We start from the raw sequence: 11,150 nt of genomic DNA on the forward strand, positions 1-11,150 counted from the left end.
AGAAGTATATTTTCAACACACCTGCAATCTGAACTGACCCATCTTCTCCCAGTAAAATATTCCCAGCTTTCACGTCCCTGCAACCAACAAAACAGTCAAACTGTGAAACCACGTGAGGACCGTATTGATTCTTCCATCCGTGAAAACTAGGTCTACAGCTCGCTGTTAACTGAATTGCCCAGGGGGCCGTTAAAAGGTCAAGCCTAGTTCCTGGTGACCTTAATATTCGGGAAGTTTACGTCACAGCTGCACAAACACAGATCAATGGACTAAGCTACATACATTTTTTGAGGCGTATTTACTTTAGATGTTAGCCAGTGACTATTCTTGTTCAAGTGAGGGAGCCATGGTATCATGAACATTATACACGGGCATATTTCTGTAACATTAGGATAATAATACCTTTAAAAGGCTGTACAGTGGTACTTCGACTTAGGAGTGCCACAAATAAAGAGTGTTTTGACATAAAAGCTGTCTATTGGCTAATTGGTTTGCTTTATGTTGCAAGCAAAAATTTGAGTTAGAAAGCTTTAGTTGCAGTAGCAAATGCCACAGTGAACCCCACAACATCTGGTCTTACTCGCTAGCATTAGCTTACAATGCTGAGAAGAAAAAATGATGATATTCATTGAATTAAAGAAACTAATTATTGAAAAATGGCCGAGTGTGTCATCAAGCTCGCGAAGCAATTCGCGCTAGTCTGCACCATACTGAAGAAGGGGGAGTTTAACGCCAACCAAGGAAGTTAAAATAACATCCAAACAGCAGACATTTATCCATGAAAATGTGTAAAGGCTGCTGATGGTGTGTTTGACATAGAAGCAGCTGGAAGGAAATACCAAGTACCAAGTCCAATCTAAATACTGTACATTATTATTACATTAGGTCTATTGTATTCAATCGATCACAACTGGACTATTGGCCTCCACTCCAAGTAGGCTTCATGCTCATAGACTTAGACTGGTCAGATGTGGGTCTGACTAGACTGACCAGACCATTCTAAGACTAAATAAGGCCTTGTTCACACTGCTGGCCAATTACGATTTTTTTGTCCATATGCAACCTGTATCAGATTTGTTTTATGTCATTGTGAACAGTGCAATTCCAAATTTTTCGTATCAGACCCTGGCCTCTTTGGTTTGTGGATATAAATGTGATATAGTGTATATGCTATGTGTCCTCAGTGTGAACGCACCTGCCCTCAGGTCGCATTCATCTGAGCAGAACGTCATCAAAAAGCGCCAAGTGTCATAATTATACGCCAAAGAGATGGTTACAAAATAAATAGTTAAAAACGGAAATGAAAACAATTAAAATAAGTTTTAGGAACTAACGTGAAAGTTTCACCATGCCTGTCTCAGACACGCTCTTCAAGCAGACATCCAAGCAAAATATACCGTAAAACTGCAAAAGCCAAAATACTTGTCCTCATCCTTTTAAATCTTCTACGCGTAATAACTCGGTTCACTAAATGTTGACTTTGATTGAACAAAATCTTTGAAATTGCCAGAAATGTGGCGGTACTGAGATCGACTAGAGTTGAAGCCATGTTTACATCTGTAAACATTCTAAAGCGTGCGACGTCATGACGTCAATTTTGTAATGTGAAAGTCCACTAAAAAAACAGATATACCCGACCCTGCAGTGTGAACATAGCCTAGATCTTCTTAGACCAGATCTTCTAAGACAAACCGAACAGCACAGTTTTGATCTATTAAATGCCCTCAGAATATTATTACATTACTTCATAAACCTGCTGTAGTATTACATTCTATTGTACTGTTTTTCATACAATAATTCTTATCTAAAAGTTTTTTTTTAAAGCATGCTACATTTTTTAAATAGTGGTGTTTTGGGGTGATGAAATTGATTTCAATTCGAGATACAAGTGACTTGAGTTAGAGTTCCGTTACAGAACCAATCCTGCGTGCGCTGTAGTTCATCATTGTAAGTTAAGTCATTCACAACCAAAAAAATAAAATAAAATAAAAAAAGAGTCAAATGGGTTACCGGTGAATCTGTCCATTTCTGTGCAGGTAGTCCAGGCCCTCGAGGACTTCTTTTAGTATGGTCGCAATGATCGGCTCATCCAGATTTCCGTCATCCTCTTTGCTTGAGTGCTTGATAACATCCAGCATGGAGCCTAAAAGAAAAAAAAAAACTATCATTCTGAATGTATGGATTTAAAAAATATGCGTTTAATATTGTGGTTTGCAGTGGTGTAGAAATGGACTGCATCTTATTTTTACAATATTGTGGTCACAACAGGTCGTTACTAAAATAAATGATCACAATGTTTTTCCATATCATTCAATCTCAATTAATATGACAATTTTATTTTTAACATAATTTATTAAAGTCAGATTGTCCCGTGCAGGATTGTACCGAGTAACGTTGCATCCGTAGTGTTTCTTATTGCAGTATCTTGTAACAGACATTTTAGCAATTTTTGATCAAGGTAATGTATACTAACAGCTTACAAGTTAACTGTCTTTTTGTTCATATCTAGGTTGTGTTTACTAGAGGTGACCCACGTTACGGTCCCTACCTCAGTTTTGAGGGGTAAAGATAACTTTTTATTCTCTCAAAGTTATTTTGTTATTTTGCTTGACATCCGAAACTTCATCCTGCAGTAAACAAGTGGTGTAGTGTATACTACAAGACTTTTTTCAAGTGAACATTTACTAAACACTTTCAAATTGTACATTATTTGTATTCCTTGATTACAACAGTGCTTTCCACCACTACTTTGGTAAAGAGCAAGCAATGACCCAGATTTTAGATGTTTTTTTTAAACTCAAATTATGTATCTTTTATTTAATAAAAATAAATTAAAGTGCAGTAAGATCTTTTGGTACAGTTAAATGATGTGTACCAACACATAAAACATGTTTAATGATTATATCAGGGACAAAATGTTTTTATCCACAAACTCAAAAATGATTTGAACAAAGTGTCTGCAGTTTTTAGTACATGTTATATCTGATGTGTTGAATCACAGCAAACACCAAACAAAAAGTCTGATTCAAAAATATAAGGCTGAAACGACGCGTCGACGTAGTCGACGTCATCGGTTACGTAAATACGTCGACGCCGTTTTTGTGCGTCGACGCGTCGCATATTTACGTCACACTACCGTCATGGCGGAGCGCAAAGCAGACTGTGCGAGCGAGGGGAAAAACGCACGCCAAAAGTCGTCAAAAGTGTGGGAGTATTTCAATACACAGCCTAATAATGTTGTTGTATGCACACTGTGTCGAGCGGAAATGGCCTATCATAGCAGCACAACGGCTATGAACGAACATTTGAAAAGAAAACCATCAACCATCAACTAGTCAATCGTCCGTGTTAGCATACGTTGTCATCATTACACAAAAACATGAATGTGTCATTTGTATCTGCTAGGGGTGTAACGGTATGTGTTTTGTATTGAACCGTTTCGGTACGGGGCTTTTGGTTCAGTACGGGGGTGTACCGAACGAGTTTCTAAGCTAAAGCTAACTTTAGCTGCTAAAGTCTTAACAAGCTGCTTCGCTCCTCTGCCTCTGTCTCAGCTCGCAGCATTGTCCCACCCATACAACCATCTGATTGGTACACACGCAGCATTGTCCCACCCACACAACCATCTGATTGGTACAAACGAAGCATTATCAGCCAATCAGCAGTGCGTATTCATAGCGCATGTAGTCAGCGCTTCAGCGTGGAGCAGATAGGTGTTTAGCAGGTGAGCATCAGGCAGCGGACTCTCCCCAAATGATAATAAACACCTCCCAGTCAACTACTAGTAACATCACTATGAGACCGTTGACCTACTAGAAACTTAAACTGCAGCTCAGCTCGCTCGCAGTCCTGGTTTGAGGTGGCGGCTAATTACCTCTCAGTTCCAGCCACATCGACCCCTTCTGAGCGCCTATTTTACGCTGCTGGGAATATTGTAAACAAGAAAAGAAGCAAAGCAAGTAGACATGCTAACCTTTCTTCATTACAACTGTTAGTCACTCACTGGAATGAGTAGAATTGGTTATTGTGTACTGTGTTGGACTGGATGTTTATTTTGCACATTTTAAAATCAATACTTAATGTTTACAGTGCTCCAGAATATTTAGATTGGCACTTTTTTGTATTGGATGTTTATCTTTATTTTTGCACATTTTAGCAAATAAGCAATACTTTCACTTTTGTTGAAATGTTTACACTGTTGTTACAGAATATTTCGTTTTGCACTTTTTTGTATTGGATGTTTATCTTTATTTTTGCACATTTTAAAGCAAAATAAGCAATACTTTTACTTTTGAAATGCTTATACTATTGCAGAATATTAAGATTTGCACTGGATGTTTACTTTTATATTTGCACATTAAAAAGCAAATAAGCTACTTTTAATTTTGTTAAATGTTAAAAGTTTTAAATGTTTACATTGTTACAGAATATTTTGTCATGTTGTTGTCAATGTTGACTGAGTGGCCATACTTTTTTTTTTTGTAAATAAAAGCCATGCCTTTTGAAAAAACTGGCCTACTTTTATTGATTCATCTTCATTTTAAATAAAATAAAATAAAAAATAATCGGTAAAAGGAAAAATAATCTATAGATGAATCGAAAATATAATCTATAGATTAACAGATTAATCGAAAAAATAATCTATAGATTAATCGATAGAAAAATAATCGTTAGCTGCAGCCTTACAAAAATATATTTTTGAAATGTCTTTTTTTCCTGATTGAATAGCAGGTGTGTTTATTCTTCCAGTCGGGACCATTGGACAAAGACATTCTGCACCTGCCTGCAAGAAGGCATTGAGGGCAGGATAACTGCACGTGAGATCAAACAGTCAGTGAGAATAAAGTTGCTGCTCCTTTTAAATGTTGGGCTTCAACTTCTATGCTAGTCATAGTTCTTTATTTTGTTCTTCCGGGCTGAATTCCCAGCTGTGTAAGGGGGAAGAGGCACAACGCTGACTGAACATTATTTAAGTCGTGAGGTGGCCAGGGATGGTGACACATTTACACAAACAGACACGTACAGGACAATGGTCAATAAAGGTGGATTGTCACATATACCGAGCACCATTGCTTCCCTACTGTTTACTACTGCGGTATAACATTTCCGCCATGTTTGATCAAGTCAGCTGATCACCGTGATTAAACTGAAATGATTTGCGATCATATAATCGCCCAGCCCTCGTCTGATGCAACACAAATGCTACACCACTCCAACCACACAGTGCATTACTGTAACTTGTGTCTTATACTTGGAACTATAAATCCAGCAGGATGCATAAAGAAGGCATAAACATAAATCACATTTGATACATCTGCTCACATTTATATCAAAGTGACATGCAAACAAGATCAGTATTGAGATTAGGGTTGTCCCAATGCCAATATTTTGGTACCGGTACCAAAATGTATTTTGATACTTTGATTCTTTTCTAAATAAAGGGCACCACAAAAAATGCCATTATTGGCTTTATTGTAACAAAAAATCTTAGGGCACATGAAACATATGTTTATTATTATAATTTAGTCCTTAAATAAAATAGTGAACATACTAGACAACTTGTCTTTTAGTAGTAAGTAAACAAACAAAGACTCCTAATTAGTCTGCTGACGTATGCAGTAACATATTGTGTCATTTATCTACCTATTATTTTGTACACATTATGAGGGACAAACTGTAAAAATTGATTATCAATCTACTTGTTCATTTACTGTTAAAATCTGCTTACTTTCTCTTTTAACATGTTCTATCTACACTTCTGTTAAAATGTAATAATCACTTATTCTTCTCTTCTTTGATACTTTACATTAGTTTTGGATGATACCACACATTTAGGTATCGATCCGATACCAAGTAGTTACAGGATCATACATTGGTCATATTCAAAGTCCTCATGTGTCCAGGGATGTATTTATTGACATTATAAACATAATATAAATTTTTTTTAAACGAAAAACGATTTTGTGATGCTAAAAAAATATTGATGTAATCATAGTAGTATCGACTAGATACGCTCCTGTACTTGGTATCATTACAGTGGATGTCAGGTGTAGATCCACCCATGGCATTTGTTTACATTGTGACACCGGTGAGCTATTGTATTCTCCTAACGGTGTGTAGTGAAGCATGTTTAGCTATTCCTCGTCCTCCAGTGATAATGCTACTTGTAAGTAACTTACTTTATTTTTCGCCACGGAGACCAGGATTAGTGATTTAGAAGTTGCTAAAACACTGAGGATGGACGTTAGACGCTAGCTAGCCATGTCTTGAAGCACCTCTTCCTGAGGGTGTTTCAGTGTTATAACTTCACCTTTAGCTTCACTTTTTACACCAAAATGCATCCATTCTCCCTTTTCTGTCTACACACGGTGTCTGCTTGTAAGTACTCTGTGTGTGTGCGCTGCCCAACATGCTCCTCTGCTTGTAAAACCAGCAATGTCACAACGGGACGATGACGTGCCGTTAAAAAAAAAGGGGCGCGAGGACGGGTACTTTTCAGAGGCGGTATAGTACTGAATATGATTCATTAGTATTGCGGTCCTATACTAGTACCAGTATACCGTACAACCCTAATTGAGATAATAGCAACATGTAAGAGCAACATGTTCTGCAAGTGAAGCTTACCTCCGCTCAAGAGCTTCATGACTAACCACAGTTCATCCTTGACAACAAAAGAAGTGTAATATGTAACAACATTGGGATGGTTGCATTGGCTCATTGATTGAATTTCTTTCTGTTGGGAATGAAGAAGATACATCATGTACATATTAGTACTAACAACATACAAGCTTTCCACCTGAACAACAAGGATGAATCAGAGGGACATTTGAAAAGTGTGAAAAATGTAACCCTTATTTATTGCACCCACCAGTAACTCATCCATGCTGGTCTGGCATTTCTCCAGGTTGATCCTCTTGATGGCGACCCGCTCCTGTCTGGGGGTACAGAGCGCTGCTTGCACCACGGCTGTGGCCCCACTGCCTGGAACCACACAGCATATTTACATGTCTGGAGAAGAAAGGTGACATTTCTGCTTCTTCGTATTCACCCGACTCCTACTGTTTCTCGCTTGTTTTGTCCCTGCACGCTTGAAACAAACACTGCGACGTTCTATGCACCTTTTGTGGTGGTTTTAGGCAGTGTCTGAGGTGGAGTGTCTGAGGTGGTGACATTGTTGGTGGAGAGAGACAATTTTGACACATGACTTGTCAACTGCAAGTGTCAGATAAGCAGAAGTTTAGAAGACATGAGATCACACGTAAATTGATTGTGAGAACAGAGGTTGTGGATGTGGGCGTCGCAGAGGACAGCTGTGTTTCTGTGTTCCTTATCTCTAACGATAAGATGTGTCGGCTCCTCTGTGACGGCAAATGCCAAGAAAATTTGGGGAACTTCTGTTCACTTTTGTTGAACTGCAACATTAGCATTGTATGAAACCAAAAGGTGTGATTGATGACTCAAATATATGTTCCAATACAAACCTCTTTGCCTAATAATAAATACAATGCTCTGTTTTGAACGACACTATCACAAAAATAATGATTCAACACTTGTGTCATGTAGAGATGGCTCTAATATTTTGACTTTTGTGGAATTAAATAAAAAGTAACCAAATTAACAATTTCCACATTGGATCTCATGAGAGTTTGGACATGTACAACAGTATGTTTACTTTATTTGCAGACATGTTTACATATAATAGATTTTAAACCATCATGAAATATTCCTATCACTTGTACTTCTAAGTCTAACAAACATACATATTGAATAAAGAGTATGATTAAATAATCCCTGTTTTTTTTTACAAATTTTTTTTTGAATTGTTTAAGTGTAAATATGATAGTCTTACATAGTCAAAACAAATACAACAGCATCATTTCCAGTACGTTTTGTATCGACCCAATATTATCGTAATATTAATATTATTTTGTATATCCAAATGTGACAAACATGCACGTCAGTATGTATTGTATTGACCCAATATTATTGTAATGTTTGTATTATTTTGTATATCCAAATCTGACAAACATGCACGTCAGTATGTATTGTATCGACCAAAAATTATTGTAACTTTATATTATTTTTTATATCCAAATCTAACTAACATGCACGTCCAGTATGTTTTGTATTGATCCAATATTATTGTAATGTTTATATTAGTTTGCATATCCAAATCTAACAAACATGCACAATCATGCTTCTATACTTGTGTCAGTCTGTAAAATTGTGCCGTCATAATTGAAGTCCATTCTATTCTTCTGCCATGTTGTTAAAAGCAGAAGTAAATATAGTTCATTTCGAGTTCGTGTAAAGAGCTTATTTCTGCCATTTAACTGCAATGCCGCCGCACGGCAAATGACTCAAATACAGTACTAAGCGAGGCCCTGAAGGCAACGTGACACGTTCAAGTACATGACTCAAATACAGTACTAAGCGAGGCCCTGAAGGCAACGTGACACGTTCAAGTACAGACCGGATTTCAGTAGAATCCGCCGGCTGCGAGTCACACGTGTGATGCGAGCCGTGTAGCTCGTACATGACTTCACATCCGCAGTGGAAGAAAAAGCCGGAGGGCCGGTCAAGAATAAGCAAATAGTAGGAGAACAATGTCCACCGCCTCCGTGTACTAACCGATGACTTCCTGGAGCTCGTACGACTCCCTGCTAATTGGCCAGCTGCTTGTCGGCGACTGGACGGCGGCAGGAGCTTCGCCTTGGTCCGCCATGATGATGATGATGATGATGATAGTGGTGATGATGATGATGCTGACACACACGGAGAGTCCGCTCCGACCTCCCCTCCTCCCTCCTCGGCCTGAGTCCGCTCCGACCTCCCCTCCTCCGCCCGAGTGTCAGCCGGCACCGCAGCTCAGCAACTGCCGCTTGCGAGGAGAGCGACCCGGAAATCAAAGGAGCAGTCAGGCGCGCAGCACGTGCACACGCAGCGCCTTGTTACGTTGCCAGATCACTTCGTAGGCTCCTTTCTATGTTGCCAGATCACTGCTTAGGCTCCTTTCTACGTTGCCAGATCACTTCTTAGGCTCCTTTCTATGGTGGAAGAATAGGGAGGTTTGTTTGGTGCTTTGTCAGATGTTTAAGTTGCCAGGGCCACTTGGATATGTCATGGAGACACAAAGTTACATACATATCCAAAGACAGAGATGTGTTGTTTTTAGGGATGTCCGATAATGGCTTTTTGCCGATATCCGATATTCCGATATTGACCAAACCCTTAATTACCGATACCGATATCAACCGATACCAATATATACAGTCATGGAATTAACACATTATTATGCCTAATTTGGACAACCAGGTACGGTGAAGATAAAGTCCTTTTTACAAAAATAAAAAAATAAGATAAATACATTTTTAAAAAATTCTTGAATAAAAAAGAAAGTAAAACAATATAAATACAGTTACATAGAAACTAGTAATTAATGAAAATGAGTAAAATTAACTGTTAAAGGTTAGTGGACCAGCAGCACGCACAATCATGTGTGCTTACGCAGTGGTTCTCAACCTTTTTTCAGTGATGTACCCCCTGTGAAAATTTTTTTAATTCAAGTACCACCTAATCAGAGCTAAGCATTTTTGGTTGAAAAAAAGAGATAAAGAAGTAAAATACAGCACTATGTCATCAGTTTCTGATTTATTAAAGTGTATAACAGTGCAAAATATTGCTCATTTGTAGTGGTCTTTCTTGAACTATTTGGAAAACAAGATATAAAAATAACTAAAAACTTGTAAAAAAAAAAAATAAACAAGTGATTCAATTATAAATAAAGATTTCTACGCATAGAAGTAATCATCAACTTAAAGTGCCCTCTTTGGGGATTGTAATAGAGATCCATCTGGATTCATGAACTTAATTCTAAACATTTCTTCACAAAAAAAGAAATCTTTAACATCAATATTTATGAAACATGTCCACAAAAAATCTAGTTGTCAACACTGAATTTTGCATTGTTGCATTTCTTTTCACAGTTCTTTTTGACAGACATTTTAGTGAGACACCTGAGCTTGTGCTTCACTGAGTTTATGAACTTACATTCATATTTTGTTGAAGTATTATTCAATAAATATATTTATAAGTGGCCTAGTGGTTAGAGTATCCGCCCTGAGATCGGTAGGTTGTGAGTTCAAACCCCGGCCGGGTCATACCAAAGACTATAAAAATGGGACCCATTACCTCCCTGCTTGGCACTCAGCATTAAGGGTTGGAATTGGGGGTTAAATCACCAAAAATGATTCCTGGGAGCGGTTACGCTGCTGCCCACTGCTCCCCTCACCTCCCAGGCGGTGATCAAGGGGATGGGTCAAATGCAGAGGACACATTTCACCACACCTAGTGTGTGTGTGACAATCATTGGTACTTTAACTTTAACTTAAAGGATTTTTGAATTGTTGCTATTTTTAGAATATTTAAAAAAAAAAATCTCACGTACCCCTTGGCATACCTTCAAGTACCCCCAGGGGTACGCGTACTCCCATTTGAGAACCACTGTGCTTACGGACTGTATCCCTACAGACTGTATTGATATGTATTGATATATAATGTAGGAACCAGAATATTAATAACAGAAAGAAACAACCCTTTTGTGTCAATGGTGTCATGTCTGTGTTAATCATGTTTTTGTTTTGCTTGGGTTTTGGGCTCTTTTTTTAGTTCCTGGTTGCACTTCCTTGTTTGGTTTGGTTTCCATGGTCACCCATTAGTTTTCACCTGTCTTGTCACGCACCTGTTTCGAGTCACGCACCTGTTTTCACTGATCACGTCACTATTTAAATCTGTCTGTTTCTGTTGTTCGTCCTGGCGTCCTCACACTATTTCATCACTCTGCTCCATGTCTTGTCACAGTTCTTTACCAAGTAAGTTTTGTTCATTTATGCCACAGTTAGTGTTTTTGTTTTATTGTTCATAGTTTTTGTGCCCACGTGCATGTCTTTTGTTTCATAGTCAAGTTTGTATTTCCGCCTTTGTGTGCGCCTTTTGTTTGCTTCCTTTTTTTGTAGTTTATTAGTGTTAAAAAAAAAAAATAATGTATTTAAATTCACGCCTTGCCCGTGCCAATTTTCCTTTGCCTTCTGTGAGAACAAACCACGCCATAGACCCAGTCGTGACAGTAGGACGCCAGCAGAAAAATTCTC

General features: G+C 38.1%; 1 protein-coding gene across 2 annotated transcripts in view; it reads right to left on the reverse strand.

Moving 5' to 3' along the window:
- stk39 (serine threonine kinase 39) overlaps positions 1-8,959 on the reverse strand; it is a 75,382-nt gene extending 66,423 nt beyond the window's left edge. The window contains exons 1-5 of one of the 2 annotated variants that reach the window (XM_062069841.1): positions 8,632-8,959; positions 6,869-6,981; positions 6,625-6,733; positions 2,011-2,143; positions 22-77 (exon numbers count right to left, since the gene is read on the reverse strand). In XM_062069841.1, coding sequence (XP_061925825.1) covers positions 22-77; positions 2,011-2,143; positions 6,625-6,733; positions 6,869-6,981; positions 8,632-8,725 — 505 coding nt within the window. In that variant the 5' untranslated portion in view covers positions 8,726-8,959. Of the gene's footprint in view, positions 1-21; positions 78-2,010; positions 2,144-6,624; positions 6,734-6,868; positions 6,982-7,048; positions 7,189-8,631 lie in introns of those variants that run through there. The other variant, XM_062069842.1, reaches the window with a different exon arrangement.
- Positions 8,960-11,150: the final 2,191 nt, after the last annotated feature.

Source organism: Entelurus aequoreus, linkage group LG14 (assembly GCF_033978785.1).
Source record: "Entelurus aequoreus isolate RoL-2023_Sb linkage group LG14, RoL_Eaeq_v1.1, whole genome shotgun sequence".
Taxonomy (NCBI): Eukaryota; Metazoa; Chordata; class Actinopteri; order Syngnathiformes; family Syngnathidae; genus Entelurus; species Entelurus aequoreus.